The 19,436-nt window shown below is 54.3% G+C and overlaps 1 protein-coding gene across 1 annotated transcript in view; it reads right to left on the minus strand.

Moving 5' to 3' along the window:
- The window catches only part of ANKFY1 (ankyrin repeat and FYVE domain containing 1), an 83,405-nt gene that overhangs the window by 2,312 nt on the left and 61,657 nt on the right, over positions 1 to 19,436 (minus strand). Inside the window, exons 11-23 of the mRNA XM_045890153.2 lie at positions 18,460 to 18,557; positions 15,104 to 15,332; positions 14,086 to 14,184; positions 13,711 to 13,864; positions 12,731 to 12,899; positions 11,897 to 12,015; positions 11,155 to 11,311; positions 10,292 to 10,492; positions 8,672 to 8,848; positions 4,075 to 4,222; positions 3,533 to 3,623; positions 2,369 to 2,493; positions 827 to 973 (exon numbers count right to left, since the gene is read on the minus strand). Coding sequence (XP_045746109.1) covers positions 827 to 973; positions 2,369 to 2,493; positions 3,533 to 3,623; positions 4,075 to 4,222; positions 8,672 to 8,848; positions 10,292 to 10,492; positions 11,155 to 11,311; positions 11,897 to 12,015; positions 12,731 to 12,899; positions 13,711 to 13,864; positions 14,086 to 14,184; positions 15,104 to 15,332; positions 18,460 to 18,557 — 1,914 coding nt within the window. The remainder of the gene's footprint in view (positions 1 to 826; positions 974 to 2,368; positions 2,494 to 3,532; positions 3,624 to 4,074; positions 4,223 to 8,671; positions 8,849 to 10,291; positions 10,493 to 11,154; positions 11,312 to 11,896; positions 12,016 to 12,730; positions 12,900 to 13,710; positions 13,865 to 14,085; positions 14,185 to 15,103; positions 15,333 to 18,459; positions 18,558 to 19,436) is intronic.

Genomic DNA, 19,436 nt, shown 5'->3' on the forward strand with positions numbered 1-19,436 from the left:
GGGGCCAGGTCCGTGGCGTGGGCGCCGGCAGAAGGGGCGGGTGAGGGCCCGGTGTGAGCTGCGGAGCCCTCGGGCTGGGAGCGATCAGCACGGGTAGCAGAACCACGCCAGCCCTCCGCCACTCGCAAGTGCTCGGCCGCGGACGCCGCTGAGCTCACGGGGAGGGGGCAGCGCGCGACCGGTCTCCGCCAGCACTTTCCACACCGGCGCCCGGGAGGCGGCGCCGGTTCCGAGCTCTGAGAGGCCGGCCCACGTGCACGGCAAACAGCGCTCCGCTGCGGGGCGCGCGGGGACGCGGGCCACGTCACCCACGCCAACGTCACGGAGCTGCGAGGAGCCTGGGAGCGCGTGCCTCTGCCCAGACTCTGGCCTAGTAACGCCGTGCCGCTGCCACCTCGGCGGGGACGCGACGACACTGGCGAACACGAGACCACCCAGAGTGCACGCTCCTCGCTACAGAAGGAACGGAGGACGGGTCAGTGGGGCAGAGGCAGAGGGCCGTCCCGAAGGACGCAGAGCCTGCATCGGTGGAAGGATGAGGGATTGCAGAGAAGCTGCCGGGGGCCGAGCAAGGGTGACCTGCCCCCACGAACAGACGCATTTGTGAGTTTACGGATCGCGGTGGGACCGGGGGGCGGGGACGGACGGGGCCCCGCGTGCTCTGGAGACTGCTCACGGCCCCTCTCGCAGCACAGCCCTCGCGGCAAGTCCTATACGGGGCCAGGGAGACCGCGGGTGCGTTCTGGGGTTCCGAGGTCACCAGGACATCTGAACGACCCACGCCGTGACGGTGCCTGCCCTGCAGGGGCAGGAAGGAGCCACTCACCTAACAGTCTGAACAGAAGCTGCTTGGTGGCAACCTGGTAGTTGAAGATGTTGACTCCCTGGTTATTGCTGACCCCAAGGCGAGCCCCGGAGCGGACGACGGCACGGCACAGGTTGGCGTTCCCTTTCATGTATGCCAAGAGCAGCACTGGAAAACAAAACCACAGGCAGGGCTCCTTCCCACCCAGGCCCAGCTGAGGACAGGACAGGCCCTGACCGCGTGTGTCGGCAAGGTCCCCACGCACACTCTGGGGCGACGTCCACGGGAGATGCAGCTTTGCCCAGCTGAGGGCCACCGAGCGCTCTGCTCCAAGAGAAGTGAGCGGGGGCCACACGCTGAAGAGAACATTGGCGTGAGCACAGGGGGTCAAAGCTCTCTCGTCACCTAAAGACCGGTGACGTGTGTCCACAGGGGGAGAAGCATCAGCACGCTCGTCCTCCAGAAGTCCTTCCACCGCAGGGAGGCCTCTTGTGTGCAGGCGCTGGCCCCACCGGCCCCGTGGGCGCCCAGGCTCTGGCCGGGCCTGCTGCTGGCCCCGCGCTTCCCTCCCTGGCACCCTGCGTTTAAATCCTTTCACTTCGTTCTCTGAACGGTGCAGTCGGACAGGGGTCACTTCACACGAGGAAAGAGGCACAGAGAGGATACAAAATTACCCAGTGTCACCACCCAGAACAGGACAGAGCCAGGCACCAGGACCCAGGCCTGGGTACTGGAAGCCTGAGGAGAAGCGCCTGCCTGCCCGTCGCCGGCTCCTGGACAGCGGCCTGCGTGGCAGCGGGTGCTGGGCCCGCAGCTCACTCCCGCGGCCGACTGCCTCGGGCTCAGGCTCATCACAACACATTCATGGGGCGAGACCAAGAACGAGGACAGAGTACTTGGTGCCGCCAAGGTTCGGGACGCTCCTGGGAGACTACACCGCTGACAAAGGCCGAGGCGGCTCTGTTTGGCGGGAGGGAGAACGCACGGGAACACGGCAGCAGCACAAGGCTCCGGGGCCCCGGACTGGGAACAGAGAGATGTGGGTTTCACCTGTTTCCCTACTTGAAAAATGGGGACACGCTACCTGCACTGCTGACGAGAATATAAATGCAAGAGTCCATCACAAACGTGGTGACAGCTACACGAATTAACGCCGTGACCGTGGGCAGCCGAGCAGCACCACGGGAGGGGCCTCAGTAAGATGTCCACCCCACTCTGTGTGCAACTGGCCACGTTTTCAAAGCCATCAACACACACGGCAGCATTCCCTCCTCCTGAGGCGCGTGCAGGGACAGACAAAGGGGAGAGGAGGACCGAAAACAGACGGGCAGGCGTGCAGACAGGAGCGTATGGCCTGGGAGGGGAGCTCTAGACGCTTCCGACGTGTGTGTGTCCCAGTGAGACACTGTGGAGCGCCGCGGCGGCACCGACAACAGATGCTCCGAGAACCCCGCCCAACGCGCCAGGCGGAGCGCCCTTCGAGGGTGGCATGTGCGCCCGGGCTCTTGTCCTTCCAGGAAGCGGGAGCCCAGCGAGACGGGACATCCTCACAGGCTGACGTACCTGTGTTTCCTTCCGCGTCCGGTTTATCCAGAGGATACTCAGGCATGCACTCCAGGAACAGCTCGAAGATGGTTGCCGCGTTCTCTCTGCCATACTGCCCCAGGATGTGCAGTGGTGACTGGCCTCTGACGAAGCAAGTGGGAAAAGCTGGGTTACAGGTCAGCCACAGTCCCCATGCACAGAAGATGTAACCTGAACTCTGTGATGCCGGATAAATTTAAGGACACCTAGTAGGTCACAGAAGTTTTTCCACAAACTATTTTTCAGAAAGAAACATTCCGAGGTACCAAAATTGGTCAAGTGCCCTAGTGGCCAGTTACTTTTTTTTTTTTATTATGTTACGTTAGTCACCATACAGTACATTAGTTTTTGATGTACTGATCCACGATCCACTCTTCTTGTGTAACACCCAGTGCTCCATGCAGTACGTGTCCTCCTTAATACCCATCACCGGGCTAACCCATCCTCCCACCCCGCCTCCCGTCTAAAACCCTGTTTGTTTCTCAGAGTCCATAGTCTCTCATGGTTTATCTCTCCCTCCGATGTCCCCCCTGTTCATTTTTCCCTTCCTTCTCCTCCATGCTATTCCTTATGTTCCACAAATAAGTGAAACCATATGATAATTGACTTTCTCTGCTTGACTTATTTCACTTAGCATAATCCCCTCCAGTCCCATCCATGCTGATGTAAAAGTTGGGTATTCATCCTTTCTGATGGCTCAGTAATATTCCATTGTATATATGGACCACATCTTCTTTATCCATTCGTCTGTTGAAGGGCATCTCGGCTCTTTCCACAGTCTGGCTATTGCGGACATTGCTGCTATGAACATTGGGGTGCATATGGCCCTTCTTTTCACTACATCTGTGTCTTTGGGGTAAATACCCAGGAGTGCAGTTGCTGGGTCATAGGGTAGCTCTATTCTTAATTTTCTGAGGCACCTCCACACTGTTTTCCAAAGTGGCTGTACCAACTTGCATTCCCACCAACAGTGTAAGAGGGTTCCCCTTTCTCCACAACCTCTCCAACATCTGTTGTTTCTTGTGGCCAGTTAGTTCTACAGCGTGGACCAGGGACCCCTGCAAGGCACAGTGACCGCAGCTGTGAGGGGCAGGCCAGGAGACGTGGAGCCCAGGCCTCTGCTCCAGACCACACATAACTCACCGTAGATTAAAGGCTTCAGCGTCCACGGTGCACTCGGTCAGGAGGACCCGGATGTTGTTGAGCCGCCCGTGCATGACAGCAAGATGAAGAGCTGGAGAGTAAACCCTCTTACTGTGCAAGCCCAGGAGCCCACACAGGAAATATGGACGGCTCACAAACCTCCCCTGGAACGGGACGAGGCTGGAGCAGCCCCTGTCTACTCACACAGCCATCCCTTCCAGTCTTCACCACCCCCAGGACGGAGCTGTGCATACAGCCTCGTAAGACTGTGCTTTCTGCTTCCACAATCACCCAGAGCTGAGACTTCACGGTTTTACCGCAAACCGCTTTAGGGCTCTAGACGGAAAGCTGCCCAGGAATGGTCCATGGGAGGGCAGACGCCCAGCCCAGAGCCCTCCCTGCTACAGCTCTGCTGCTGTAACTAGCCCACCCCGGGGGAGGGGGGGGGGGGGAGGATCAGGGTGTCACACACCTCCACCTCCAGACTGGGGGCACTACTGAGGGCACTCAGTATGGGGCACAGGGGGATGACTGGCGACTACCATTATTTCCATTCTCATCCAGAGCAGCGAAGTCCACTGCGTTCTCCAGGAGGACGGAGCAGATGGTGGGCAGGTCCTGCTGGGCGGCGAGATGGAGGGCAGTCTGGCGATGCTTCGTTAACTCATTCACTTTGGCTCCTGCAAGAAGCTGTGGAAGCTGATTACATGAGCAGCCTCTCCACCACAACCAGCGAAGGCCCCACTCACGGGGGCCAAGCCTGCCCGTCTCCAGACGCACATCCGCCTGGCTGGCACCACTGGGAGCAGAGGGGCCTCGCACACGCTCCTGGAGAGACATAAGCCAGCCAAACCCGTCCCAAGCGGAAAGCGGCAATTATCAGTATGTGAAGAAGCCATTCCTTAGGACACAGAAACTCTACATCTAAGCCTTCTGGATATAAACTACGCAGGATGACAGTGACATTCACCATACTGCATAAGGGTGTCCACTGCTTACAGTAGCAAAATGAGATCACAAGAAGGGTTCAGTTATGAAAATTACAGGATGTCTGAACAATATAATAGGTAGCCATTAAGATGATAAAGATTTATGGTTAAACACGGAAGGATGTCTGTGATAGAGTAAGTAAAAAAAAGGCCAGTTCGAAGACAGTAGGACAGTATGATCCCGTCAGCAGAGAGAGAGAGAGAGAGAGAGATGCACGCACGCACACTCTGAAGGTGTGTAAAAGCACATATACCAAACTCTAAGGAGTCGGGGATAAAAGGGAGACACGACCTGCTTCATTATCCTTACATGCTTTATGTTTTTCCCCAATAAGCATATACTATGTTTATATTATTTTTTGTTGCTATTAAGATTCTATTTTTAAGTAATCTCCACACCAAACATGGGGCTTGAACTCACGACCTCGAGATCAAGAGTCCCACACACCACTGACTCAGCCAGCCAGGTGCCCCTCCTATATTACTTTTTTTTTTTTTTTAAAGATTTTATTTATTTATTCATGAGAGACAGAGAGAGAGAGAGAGAGAGAAGCAGGCTCCCAAGGAGCAGGGAGCCCGATGCGGGACTGAGCCGAAGGCAGTCACTTGACCGACTGAGCCACCCAGGCGCCCCCTATATTACTTTTTTAAACTAAGAAATTAACCCAAAGAATTACAGAATCAAAAGCAGGAAGGACCTTTTGACAATATCCTGCCACTCATTCCTTTTCTGACAGGGTTCCAGTCTGCAGCCAGAGCCCACGGTGCTCCCCCCACGGCCTGAGGCCACCCTGGCGTCTGCGTGTGCGGACACTGCCTCTGGGAGACCAAGGCCCTGCTGAGCGGCTCTGGTTCGGACCCTGCCTTCCCAGTCCCAGCCTCCCCAGACCTCTGGGCGCCCAGTGAGAGCATGCACAGGTCCAGGAGGACAGAGAGGGGCATCCGTGGACACAAGTGCTGCATGCATGTGCTGGGGTTCACAGCTAACCTCAGGTTGGTTAACCGGGGAGAGGGGGGTAAGTCTGGGCAAAGGCACTCTTCCGAGGCAAACAGGCTCCAACGTGAGGCTGCACGGCCACAGTCTGATCAGCTGTTTCCAGGGACTCCCACCACCTGTGAGGTCAGGGAGGCAGCACCGCGACCTTGAAGTAATATAGGAGGGGCACCTGGCTGGCTCAGTCAGTGGTGCGTGGGACTCTTGATCATGACCCTCTAACCTGTCGAGGCTCTCAGACGGATGGACACATGGCCTGCCTGCTACTCTGAGGCCCACCTCTGCCCCCGTGGCTGGTCCCCACACCCAGTCTGACCCCCCGCCAACCATTCTCCAACCCAGCTCACGGAAACCGCCCTCACACCCCACCACAGAGGTTAATGCTCTCTCAGCTCTAACACGTAACAAGTCATAAAGGTTTTCGAAGAAGTCTTTTTCAAAAACAAAAATGGGATAGGGGTGCCCAGCTGGCTCTAGTCGGTAGAGCACGTGACTCTTGATTTCGGGGCTGTGAGCTCAAGCCCCACACTGGGCACAGAGCTTACTAATTTAAAAAAGGAAAAAAAAAAAAAAAAAAGAAGGTAGGACACCAAGCACCAGTCGAGTGCCCCACCGGCTAGTTGTGCAGCATGTACTGGGGCTGATGGGACAGCAGCCGGCCAGGTGACATGAAGCCTTCGCCCTGGATGTGCTCTCAGCTCAAACACTTGCTTGGCTTCTGCTCACCAAAAGGATAAAGGCTGCTCACAGTTCTTGGTCTGCAGTGTCACACCCTACAATCTGGTCCCTACCTGCCCCTCCAACCACATCTCCTACACTCTCCCCAAATGTCAACCAAACCTTTCTAGTGAAAGCACCCCCATGCACTTTCTAGTCTCCACACCCTTGCTCAGACCGTTCCCTGGCCTCCGTGGCATTATGTCACACTGGAAAAGGCAGGCTTTGCAGTCGAACAGAAATGGCTAAAATCCCAGGCACACTACTGACTACCTCATAATCTTGGGGGAAAAGTTCTTTCTGAGCTTACATTTTCTCCTTTGTAAAATGTAAAAATTTTCCTACACCTCTCTGGGTGGTTTTGAGAATTGAGAGGTGGTAAGCTCCTTGACATCAGTCTTGGCGGTGATTTTTGGATCTGACTCCAAAAGCAAAAATAAACAAGTCAGGCCAGAAACTAAAAAGCTTCTGCACAGCAAAATCATCAACAAAATGAACAGGCATGACCTACTGAATGAAAATATTTGCAAATCATATATATGGTAAGGGGCTAATATCCAAAATACATACAGAACTCATTACAACTCAATAGCAAATAAATAAAACGATTTAAAAACAGGCAGAAGGACCTGACAGACGTTTCTCCAAAGAAGACATCCAGATGGCCAACAGACACACAAAAAGATGCTCAACATCACTCATCATCAGGGAAATGCAAATCAAAACCATGATGAGATACCACCTCACACCTGTCAGAATGGCTAAAATCAACAGCCCAGGGAACAGCAGGTGTTGGGAGGATGCGGAGAAAGGGGAACCTCGTGCACCGCTGGTGGGAACGCAAGCTGGTGCAGCCCCTCTGGAGAACAGTATGGAGGTTCCTCAAAATATTAGAAATAGAACTACCCTATGATCCAGTAATTTCACTACTGGGTATTTATCCACCTTAACAACCACGTTAACTTTGATAATCTAGACCTGCTTCTGGTCTCCTTGAGAGTTCTCCACAGAAAGGAGAGGGAGCCGCCTCCCGAGTCTGGGACCCCACCTTCTCCTCACAGGTGCGCCCACCTCACGCTGCACAGCTAGAGTCCTCACAGATGCATAGGCGGCCCGTCACGGAGGGCTGGGCCTGCAGCCCCGCCCCCTCCCACAGCCCACCCACCCCCAGGCCACCCCCAGAGCTGTGCACGTCCTGTGTTGCTGGAAAAAAACACTATTCTGAAAAGCTATCTGCAACCCCCTGTCCACTGCAGCATTATTTACAAGTAAAGCCAAGACATGGAAGCAGCCCAAGCGTCCATCGACTGATGAGTGGATAACAATGTGGTGTAAATACACAATGGAATATGACTCAGCCATCAAAGAGGATGAAATCCTGCCATTTATAACAAAATGGATGGAACCTGAGGGCATTAGGCTACATGAAGTAAGTCACACAGAGAAAGACAAATACAATATGATCCCACTTATATGCAGTATCTAAAAAAACAGACAAAAAACCCAAACTCATAGATACAGAGAACAGACTGGTGGTTTCCAGAGATGGGGTGGGGGTGTTGAAATGGGTGAAGGGGGTCAAAAGGTACAAACTTTCAGTTATGAAATACTAAGTCCTGGGCGTCTGCGTCTGGGTGGCTCAGTCAGTGAAGCATCTGCCTTCAGCTCAGGTCATGGTGCTGGGGTTCTGGGCTTAAGTCCCGCCTCGGGCTCCCTGCTCAGCGAGGAGCCTACTTCTCCCTCTCCCTCTGCCTCCCGCTCCCCCTGCTTGTGCTCTCTCTCTCTCTCAATAAATGAAATCTTAAAAAGAAAAATAAATAAATAAAATACACAAGCCCTGGGGCTGTAACGTACAGCATGAGAACCACAGTTAATACCATACTGCATATATGAAAGTTGCTAAGAGTAAATCTTAAAAGTCCTCATCACAAGAAAAAAATTTTTGTGACTCTGTGCGACAGATGTTAACCAGACTTACTGTGGTGATCACTTTGCACTATATACAAATACCGAACCCCTGTGACGTACACCGGAAACTAATATAATGTTCTATGTTGATTATAGCTCAATTTAAAAAAAAGAAGACTAATTAAAAAGAGAGCACGCAAATGCACACACGTGGGAGCGGGCTGAGGGCACCTGCCGCATGCCCGGTGCCGGACACAGACGTGGGCCTCCCTTCCCTCACGGCCGGGCCTGCCTCAGCCCCCGAATCCTGCTTTCCCTCAAGGCCTCACCCCGGCACTCGCTGCATTCGCTGCCTGCTGGGCTCTCAGGACACTCTGCCTACAGACATACCTGCTTTCCCAAGGGCACTGGCTTAGCACCCCAAATTCATGCCGGCCTTTCAAAAACGTGGCAAAACACCTGTGATGAGAGCTTCTGCACGCGGCACGACCCGGGGTCCACAGTCACACGCAATGTCTCAGCGACACTTACCAAGTTGCGGACAATAATCTCTGAGCCTGCTTGGACGGCGAGGTGCAAAGGGGTCAGCTTGGAGGCATCCTGGACTCTGGAATTCACATTAGCCTGGACGCTGATCAGGAACAGGACGCTCTCAATATCAGAGTTCTGAACTGCCACGTGCAGAAAATTCCGGCCCTTGTTATCCACCTACGGCAACAAGTGGGAGCCCAAACATTAGTGGGTTCCCCTTGCAAGAGTGCCTCCTTGAGCACGGGCCAGGGGTGATGGTGTCACCAACCCCTCGGGTCCAGGAGGCTCCCTCCCAGGAACCAACACTGCACGTGCCCCCGCAACAGACCCTCTCCGCACGTGTGCACCTGAGCACGCGCGCGTGGCCCTGGCACCCTCCGGCAGCAGAAGCGGATTTGGAAAGCTGAGCAAGAGACACCCTGCAGGGCAGGAAAAGGAAGGGGTGCTCGGGGAAAAAGGTAAAGGCGAAGACGAGTCGCGGAGTCCCCTGCTCTAGCTCGGGACAAGCACCGGCACCCTCCCCCCGCAGCTGCAACACCAGCCTGACCCTGAGCAGCTCCACATTTCTTCCTTTATCGAGCTACAGGACAGCAACACACACGGCGGAGGGAGCGTCCAGCGCGCTGCAGACGCTGCTCTGCTCACACGCAGCAGACGAGCTCACTCGAACCAGACCACAGAAAAACCGCAGTTACCAGAGCCATCGTGTCGGCGTGAGTGCCCGGGAGAAGTGAGGGGGCAGCAACATGCCACGCTCGCGGGGCACACGCGTGCACACGCACAGCACGTGCCACCGTCCGAGGCGGTGTCTCTACAAAGGGCTCTGATCCACGGTGCCTGTCCCACTCGTATGTGAGGACGCCTGAGCAGCTACCCGTTCACCAGCATGCGAAAGCACCCACACAGCTCGGCCACACGCACACGCTGCAGAAAGTGGCGCGGGGTAGCCTGAGCGCCCAAGCGGCGGTCTTCCCCCGTGCCGGCATTTCGTTTTGTTCAGCTGCCGAGTTCCCACACCACTGTCATCAGCGGCCTCTCCTGGGTCCTGGCAGTGCTCTACGGGCTGGATGGGACCCCAGCCCCGCCTCGGGCCAGCCGCGGCTGGCACTGCCCGCCCAGTCCGCACCGCAGGGCAGCACTTCACCAGCCGCACTGAGCAGCTGCGGAAGAACCACAGAGAAGGAAAGCCTGAGCCTGCTACGCTGGACAGTGACAACCCCTCAGAAGCCTTCTCCCCGGAGAGCTGCCCCAACTCCACACCAAAAGCTCCTCCTGTCCAATTCAAATCTCCTGAAGACCTTTGTTACCGAGGCAATGAGGCCAAGCAAGAGCACAGGATGACACACTTGGGCATGCCACAGAACTCCTCTCCTGGGGCCTGGCCACCTCCAACCTCCCTGTGTATGTGGCACCACCGCGTGGCTGACACGGACAGCCAGGCCTCACCTGGCACTGACAGTCCGTTGGAATGGCCAGACTTCAAGAAAGGGGAGAGTAATTTCAACACAAATGTCTTTATGGCTGGGAGACCTGTTTGGCTGAGGCCATCTGTTTAGTGTCCACGTAACGGGTTCCCCCGAGCTCGGGCCCCGTGCAGAATGTTGGGGGCGGGTCCCTCACCTGCTCGGCAGCCCCAGACTCTCGCTTGAGGATGGCCTCAGCTGCCCGGTTATTCTTGTAAGTCATGGCGCAGGCAAAAGGGGTCAGCCCCTGTCTGTCGCGGACACTCAAGTGGATATCGGGGTGGGATATCAGCAACTGAATGATGACGCTGTGCTGGTTGCTGATGGCCACGTGGACAGGTGCTCTTCCTTCTGCATCCTACAGGGACAAAGCACAATTTCAGTGTCCAGATGAAAAGAGAAACTCAGGAAAAATCAAATTTGGTTCTGGGAACCAATATTGCCCCGCTGTGTTTGAAATCAGCTTTTAAAGAGGCCAAGCCCAGAGGAGACCAGAAGCCAATGCCATCACCCCCACGCTCCGGTGACGCAGGGACACAAGCGTAATTGGTTTAGAAGACGTACGGTCACCCTCACCTCTGAGACCACTCCCCACCCCGCAGCCTACGTCAGTCCTCACAGGCCAGGACACCGAAGAGCACCAAGGAACATAACTCAGGGGTGCCCCACGGAGCTACCGGAACATTCTCAACACAGTGCTCAGCTTGAGACCAGGACACAAACTCTCTCAATGGAAAGGTATAACCAATGGAGGTAAGAAGCAAAGAGAAGCTGGAGAAATGTTCCTCCCACTGTAGAAAGGACAGAGGCACAAAGTGGGAGAGTCTTCACCTGAAAGCCTTATACTTACTAGGCAGGCTGTATGACCCAGAAGAAGTCACTCCATCCGCCTGTCCCTCAGCCCCACTCACAGCCAAGCCGAGGTCCAAGACCGAGAGTCTGCAAGGACTCTGGCAGTTAAGGGATTTCCCTAATTCTGTGGCCAGCATCCATCTCCCTGGAAAGAGAAATTCTCCATACCTGTGTGTTTACATTGGCACCGAATTCCAGAAGACACTGGACCGTCTCTTCCAGCCCCCAGGAGGCTGCCAAATGCAAGGGGGTCTGCCCATCTCTGGCCTCCTCCTCCCCTTCTCCATTAGGGCCGGGCTGCCTGGGACTGTTCACGTCGCAGCCACTGAAAGCAACAGGGAGATGAAAGGCAGGCTTCAAGAGCCAGGCTTCCAACCCAGCCAGAGGCCTGCTGATAAATGCACAGTAGCAGCCTCATCCAACGAAAAAGCTGCTGCTGCCAGGACTACTGTCTTGGTCACAAATACTGACGTCTGGGTCCCACTCTCATCAATTCTTCTTTGGTCTTAGGGCAGCCTGGGCACCAGAACTCTTCAAAGTTCCCCCAAGAGATCTGTATGCACTTACAATCTACATACCACTGCTCTAAAAGTTCCTCCCAGGCACACTGCACTCCCAAGTGTGCTGTGGACTCATGCACCTTTGGGGGGGGGGGGGTCCCATAGGGGCCATCTGGTTTCCTCCACCCCAGCCTCCTGGCTGCATGGTGTGAACTGGTCTGACTGGACTCTGGGAGCCTCTATGGCCTCCAGAGCAGGAAGCTGGCTCAGCTTCTAGACTCTGTGATGGGGCACCCAAGCCCTTCTCCTCAGAGGTGGGTCAAGTGCCTTAACCGGGGACATCAGACCAGCCAAGGCACGCCAAGACTACAGCTGAATAAGACACGAGGAGACACCTGGGGTTCTCAGACCTGCGAATGAGGAAGCAGGCGGTCGACTCATTGTTTTCATCAATGGCCCTGTGCAGGAGTGTCTGCAGGCACCCACTGGGCCCCGGGCCCCAGCACGTGGCATCACAACCATGTCTGACCTGCAGAAAACACAGGGTACTCCCAAACACTGCCCAGCAAAGTCTAACATTTTATCACTGAGCTCTGAGTACACCATTAGATTCATTTCTTTCAGGTGAGATACAGTTGAAATTAACTGCTAATTCTTTTAATCTGTACAAACACAGATTAAAATGTGCTTTGTGCCAGGTCCTGTGGGACGGGTTTGGGAAATACAAGAAAGACAGAAAGACAAGTTTATCATCGCCCTCGGGAGCTGTGTCCCAGGAGGGAGAAAAAACACACACAACTCCCCTGGCCTCAGCAACACACCCGGAACTCACAGGTCATCTCAGCACAACCGGGTGAGACCCCCAGCTGGAAAATGCACTGTCACATTTCAGAAACCTGAATGAGGACTTCCTGGGCCTGTCTTCTGAGTAAGGGAAACAAACCAGAGATCTGGGGACTTATCACTACGGTAAGAGTGAGGGCAGCCCACATCCAAGGACTCCCGAGGAGGCACCTCAGCTCTCTGGCTTCTTGGTAGTTTTGGCAAAGACAGTCTACAAGAAAGTGTTGGCCAAGGTTACGCTGAACTGCAAGTTTCTTTAACAGGACTTTCCACCACTCATCCTTGACCCAATTGGCTGCGTGGCAGATCTCCTGCTCCCTGCTAGGCAGGCACTGAATCAGTCTTGGACACGAAACACCCCCACCACATGTAACCAGAGGCGGAAGCTCCGCTCATCTCACCAGGGTAGAGGCGATGTCCTCCAGACTGTTTGCCAAGGCGAGCCACAGTGGGGGGTTCCCCTTCTCATCCGGCACGGACATATCCGCTCCCCGGGTGCATATGGCGTCCACTACGAGTGGAAGCTGGTTTCTGATGGCCAGCTGAAGGGCTGTCTCCCCGTCCTGAGTCCTGTGAGGACACGCACACCAAAACCAACGTTTGTAGCTGGAGCCAAACGATAATGCGCGCCCTCTGGACATCCCAGAGGCCAGAACCCACACGACTCACGAAAGAATCAATATTCTTTCAGAGCAATTTAACCTGTCAAGAGCATCTGTCCCTTCTGCCTTTTTAAAAAATATAGCTGTGGGCGCCTGGGTGGCTCAGTCGGTTAAGCAACTGCCTTCGGCTCAGGTCATGATCCCGGGGTCCTGGGATCGAGCCCCACATCGGGCTCCCTGCTCTGCGGGAAGCCTGCTTCTCCCTCTCCCACTCCCCCTGCTTGTGTTCCCTCTCTCGCTGTGTCTCTCTCTGTCAAATAAATAAATAAAAAATCTTTAAAAAAAAAAATATATAGCTGTGCCATCCTAGTACACCCAGAAGGTAGGGGACCAACACCCCAGCACGGTGACACCTCTCGGGCATCCAGCTGCTTCCAAGAGCATCTCAATAACATGCCATCACGGCTGCCCACTTGACAAAACACGTCTTTCACCTCAGTCAGTCAGGGTCACCTGACACTGGAGATAAATTCCTCTGAAAATACAGAAATAACAGAAACTTCAGTCTGTGTTTCTCCCCCGAGGCTTTCTGACAGCTCATCTGTTGGACTGTTCTTCGTTATGCATGAAATCCCTCCCTCAACAATGGCTTCTGGACTGTTCTTCCAACGAGCTCTGGGCGGTTCCGTGGCCTGCTCCCGAAGGGTTCCCCTCCACCACCCCGCAAGTCTCAGGGAAACGGGAGCGGGTACTGCGGCGGAGAGGCTGCTCTGGCCTACCGGACGTTTATGTCTGCCTGGTGCTCCAGGAGGAAGAGCGTGCTCTTGCTATCCTGCCGCTGCATGGCCATGTGCAGCAAGGTCTGCCCGTCCGACATGGCATCGTTGATGCAGGCCCCGGAGCCCAGCAGCTGGGCTGCGATCGTGTGCATGCCTGGGACACAAACAGGCCCTGACTGCCCCACGTGCTCACATCTTACTGCAACACACACCCCTTCTCGACTGCTCAAAGCCAGCAGTTTCCACAGGGTATTACAGGCTTGACCCAAACCCAATGATGAGCCCAGCCCCTCCATGCCTCCCTCCCTCCCCTCTCCTCCACCCTTCCTAGGCAGGTCTGTCTGCAGACGCCGGTAGCCTCAGGCACCCCCTTACCAGTCCATAATGCCAGGCCCAGCACCGTCTGGTCTCGGGAATCCTTGAGGCTGAAGTCCGGAATGATTTGCAAGTTGTTGGTGGCATGAAGAGCATTAGCTAAGAGTTTTAAAGTTAACAAACACTTGATTTCACCATCCCATGGACCACGTTTAAAGTATCCAAGAGCATAAGAGCTAGTTTCCGACTAACAGACTGGCTAGAATACAATCACCTCTATACAAAGAGAGTTCATAAATCTTGTCGGGGGTGGAAGCCCAGAAACCTGGTATTTTGGAGCAAAGCTTATGGGAAAAACAGAAGAGTTTTTAAAGCTTAAAACAGTGAATCTTCACAAAAGGAAAACAAACCCACTATTGAAACACATAATGATTACCCAACTGCTTACGAGAGTCAAAACCATGGCCTGGTACTGCCTTCCTACCATCTTACCACTCCCGTGAGGACCCAGAGAAAGGTGCACTCTACCTAAAATCTCGCTTCCTTCCACAAGCACAAGGCTGAACATGCTGACCTTCACAAGGATGGGGCAAGAGGAAAACAAGTTCCAGGACAGGAAAGAGGAAAACCCGAGGAGGACTTTCTGAGGGAAGTGGGCCTCCCACGGCAGGGGCTGCCCTTGGTCTTCCTTCCCGCTCCTCCCATGGTTCACCTGCCGGGGAGGCTGAGGCAGGTGACAGAACAGCTGGCTTGAGCAGTACCTAGGGCTGCAGGGTCCTCGGAAACTGCTCACGCTGAGGCAGAACTTTGGGAAAACACCCAACATGAGAAAGTAGTCGTCACCGATTCTAAAACCAAAACCTAACAGGTGGAGTGGGCAGGCCCATCCTAATACAGGGAAACAGTGGTCAGGAGCCAGACTACATGCTTACCTAGTTTGACCTGGAAGGATTTGGGGGCAAGAAAATTCCCCAATGGAAGGAACATCGACTCTGTAACTACTCAGAACTACTATACTGTCAACGACTCAGAACTACTCTTCAAAGGTCAAGGTGAGGAGCAGTTCCCAGCCACCCACCTTTCTGCTCCAGGATGACAGACACCACATCCGGATGATTATAGGCAATGGCCATGTGCAGTGGTGTCTGCAGATAGACACTGTCCACGGAGCTGGTCGCAGACGTGGCCTCCTTCGGCAAAGGCGGAGCTTCGTCTGTCTGCAGGTTCGGGTTGGCACCTTGCTGCAGGAGCTCTGCGGTAAGGTTGGCCAGGCCATACCGACAGGCTGTGTGCAACGGTGTTTCTCCCTGAACAGAAGCAAACGGCCCACCTCAGAGCACGTTCAGGAGGGGACTTCCCGTCACAGGGCGCTAACGACAACCTGTGTGTTGAATCCCGGGTCCCTGGGGGCAGTTGCAGCCCTTGGTTTATCCTGTCACCAGCTGACCATGAGGCGTCCACACCTGCGGGTCTGTCCCTCCCTTCCCTGTACGATCAGCCTCCATTTATTTAATGTCTGCCCAAGTGCCCTCCAAACACCCTGGCCCCTCCCCTCTTCTACGTGTCCAAGAACCTTCCTAACCACCCTTCCAACAGTTATTACTAAACAACCTCGACGTGCCACAGAAGGAAGCCCCAGGGAGACTGGCAGAGCCTCAACTGCGGCCCCGCGGGGACAGGGCTAACGGTGGGGCCACCGCGCCCCTCCCACCCCCACCCCCACTGGTCTCTCTGACCGGCTCACATCAGCCCCATCTTGAACTCGGATCAAGTCCTCCTTCCACCACTTTTTAAAATTAAAAACATTTTAAACTGGTATTCCACATACTCGATTCACTATTCAAGAGGCACAAGAACATATAGTGACAAGTTTCCTCCCTGCCCTGTGCCCACACCCAAATCCCCCCCCAGGAAACCGTGGTACCAGATTCCTGCGTCCTTCCACGGACAGAAGAGTCACAGAAGGACAGGTACACAGACACACACCGCATCTTTCCACCCAAGCGGAAGGAATCCAATCGAACACACTGCCCTGCTCCTTATTCTTATGGAAGCTATACCTCATCCCTCTAGAGTCAAAGACTCAACAAGGCTCCTTGTGAAACACACTTCCTCTTCCCTAAAAAGAAATTTTCACTTTTAACTCTCAGCTGGGTTTCTGCATTCTCCGTGTTTCTAACTAACATGTTTCTGTTGCCACCACCCAGTTTTACGGGCTCAGGTACTGTACGTGGACCTCCCACTGCTGTGTCCTTGTGTCACAGGACTCAGCCCCCCGCCCCCCACCAACACACCCTTCCCCATCGACCTGTGTTGCAGTGTGGAGGGCCTCACTCAGTGTCCTGTGTCCTTGAGTCACAGGACTCAGCCCCCCGCCCCCCACCAACACACCCTTCCCCATCGACCTGTGTTGCAGTGTGGAGGGCCTCACTCAGTGTCCTGTGTCCTTGAGTCACAGGACTCAGCCCCCCGCCCCCCACCAACACACCCTTCCCCATCGACCTGTGTTGCAGTGTGGAGGGCCTCACTCAGTGTCCTGTGTCCTTGAGTCACGGGACTCAGCCCCCCGCCCCCCACCAACACACCCTTCCCCATCGACCTGTGTTGTAGTGTGGAGGGCCTCACTCAGTGTCCTGTGTCCTTGAGTCACGGGACTCAGCCCCCCGCCCCCCAACAACACACCCTTCCCCATCGACCTGTGTCCCGGTGTGGAGGGCCTCACAACAGTGTCCCCCTCTGTGGGACCATCTTCTGCTCCAGCCCCCTCCCCTCCACATTCGCACTGGGAATGCTCACTGGCCCCTATGACCCCACCAGAGTCTGCAAACACAGGACTGTCACACCCAGGCCTCCATCCGACATCTCTGCTCAACAGTCACAAAGTCAAATTCACTATGCAGCAATTCCTCCTCCTGGCAATTCTCGTTCTCTTCATGGCTGCATCTGGCCGTTCCACCCCCTCTTGACCCTGCTTCTCAGAGCCCCAGCTGGTACGAGTATAATTCCACAAACCCTCTGAAACCTATCCCTGTAGGTCCAACTTCAGTATCCAAGGTCAGTACTCCTCGCTACCATTCCAGGTGACTCCCACCAGCCCCGGCCTCAACCTCAACGGTGCACCCACTGGGCCAGCTTCCCACAGGGATCTTCTCCTCCCACAGGATAAAGTCCAAAGAACTCAACCAGCATTCCAGGCCCTGCTCCAGTGTCGCTCTTACTTGCCTTCAAATCGGGTCTCTTGAGGTGCATCTCAGGGTTCTCCCCGTTTTGTTAGGAAGGAACGGCTGGCAGACAGTGTGAGCTCCATACCATGAGAAATGAACAGTGGGCAAAACTGATGATGCCGCAGGAGACAGACACAGACAGACCCACATAACGGCCGAAGCAAAGTCGAGGAAGCTACCAGGGCACTCAGGGACATGCTGCTGCTCAGCTCGAGAGCAGGCCGTGCACGGTTTTAGGTGCAGAAAGGTGAGCACACTGAATGGTGGAAGAGGATGGTGCTGCCATCTCCCCTGAGCTTCCAAGACACTTCGGTGTGTCTCAGGCACAAGCTCACGGTGTGTACTGCCTTGCCCGGCGCTGTTAACCTTCCATCCTAGACCTGAGTCTTAGTGCTGGCTCCGTCACTGGTGAGCCACTTAACCTCTCAGAGCCTCACCGTTCTTTGCCCTGAAACGAGGGATTTGGACATGTCGAGAATGTTCCTTCCAGGTCCACTCTGAGAATTAAAAGAACCAACATCCTCAAAGCTCTGAGCACAAAGGTGCAATGCAAAGTAAACGTGACCTTAGAGACAAGCACAGCCTCCCTACATGAAAATAGCAGTGAAAATAACATCACGTAGCACCCGATGTCCTAGCCCATTATGCTAACAAGCACTTACATGCGCCCTTTCCTTTTCCCTAATCCACACCTGATGAAATCAATGTGAATCCCATTCTGCAAAGAAGGAAACCGAAGCTCACAAAGGGTCAGTAACTTGCTTAAGATCACACAGGGCAGGGTGAGAAATGGGAAGTCTTACCCCAAGGCCATGCTTTGACTGGAACACTGTGCAGTCTACCTTGTGAGCCTGAGACCCAGACTAAATAAGCACCCGCACAGGAAAGATTCTGTAAACCAAAGTATTATTAAAAATGGAGATTCTATGACGGTAGTTTGTGTGTACGAGCCTGGCAGTCTCCAGCAGACCTAGATGTCCACAGCATCCAGGTCAGGACCCAGTATTCCACAAATGCTTAGGGACTGGTTGCTGAATGAATCAACCGACCAGTATCTGGGGACAAAACATCCATTTCACCCTGGTTTTCTAACCAAGTACATGTATGATCAGACAAAAACTGAAAAAGAAGCTATTTTTTCCCCACACAACCAGTGCTGCCTTTCTTGCATAGACCCACCCTGATCCCCTGGCCACCCCAGCACACTCACCCACTTGTTCCTGTGATTGACCTGGGCACCACTGGTTGCCAGGAAAAGAGCCGCTGCCTCATTCCCTGCTTCAGCCGCCCGCTGCAGTAAGCCATTCCCTGGGGGAGAGTGAGCACACTCGTTTCCATCTGCACAACAAGCCCCTCCTCGCCCACCTTCCACAACGGACAAACCCACACCCCACACCCACGTCCACACAGGCCCTCTCTGCATGTGGACGCAGACACCGGATAGGCCTGGGTGGAACAAAGACTTGGTATGGGAGTCGGGAGACATTCATTCTTTCAGAGTCTGCCACTGGACGCCGCCCAGGGCCAGAGGTGAGTTCCGTCTCCTGCCGAGGATGGGTTAGAACGCCGTTTCTCAGTAGTGGTGCTGCTGCCATTTTGGGCCAGGGGCTCTTTGTTGTGAGGGGTCTGTTCTGCATACGGTATGACAACTAGATGCCAACAGCACCCCCAGCCTTGCTGTAACAAGTATGTCTACAGATGTTGCCAAAAGTCCAGGGGAGGGGGACAGCTGTCTGAGAACCTCTGGACCTAGAACGACCATTTCGAAGACAATGTGAGCTGAAGTTCTACCAGAAAACGCCCTTTACATTTTATCCCTAAGGCCTTAAATATGTTTGTTCTTGGCTTAGAAATGTTTTGCTTAGCACTGTTTCCTAAATAAAAATCTTAGGGAAAAAAAACATTTATTTTCTTCTTTCCCTCATGGAATGTTTTTAGCCCCAAAGCATCGTTTCCCTTTCTATTAGCATCCATTTCCTCTTCGGATAAACCCAGATTCTCATGTGCTGCAGCTATGCTATTTGAAAACTCAAATTAAATACCAGGACTAAAAATAGGTAAAGAAATGGGACATGGCTAAAATCAACAACATAGGAAACAACAGGTGTTGGCGAGGATGTGGAGAAAGGGGAACCTCGTGCACTGTTGGTGGGAATGCAGACTGGTGCAGCCATCTGGAAAACAGCA

The sequence above is a fragment of the Mirounga angustirostris genome, unplaced genomic scaffold, assembly GCF_029215605.1.
Source record: "Mirounga angustirostris isolate CCGP_5_RB_7025 unplaced genomic scaffold, mMirAng1.0.hap1 SCAF_17, whole genome shotgun sequence".
NCBI classification, from domain to species: domain Eukaryota; kingdom Metazoa; phylum Chordata; class Mammalia; order Carnivora; family Phocidae; genus Mirounga; species Mirounga angustirostris.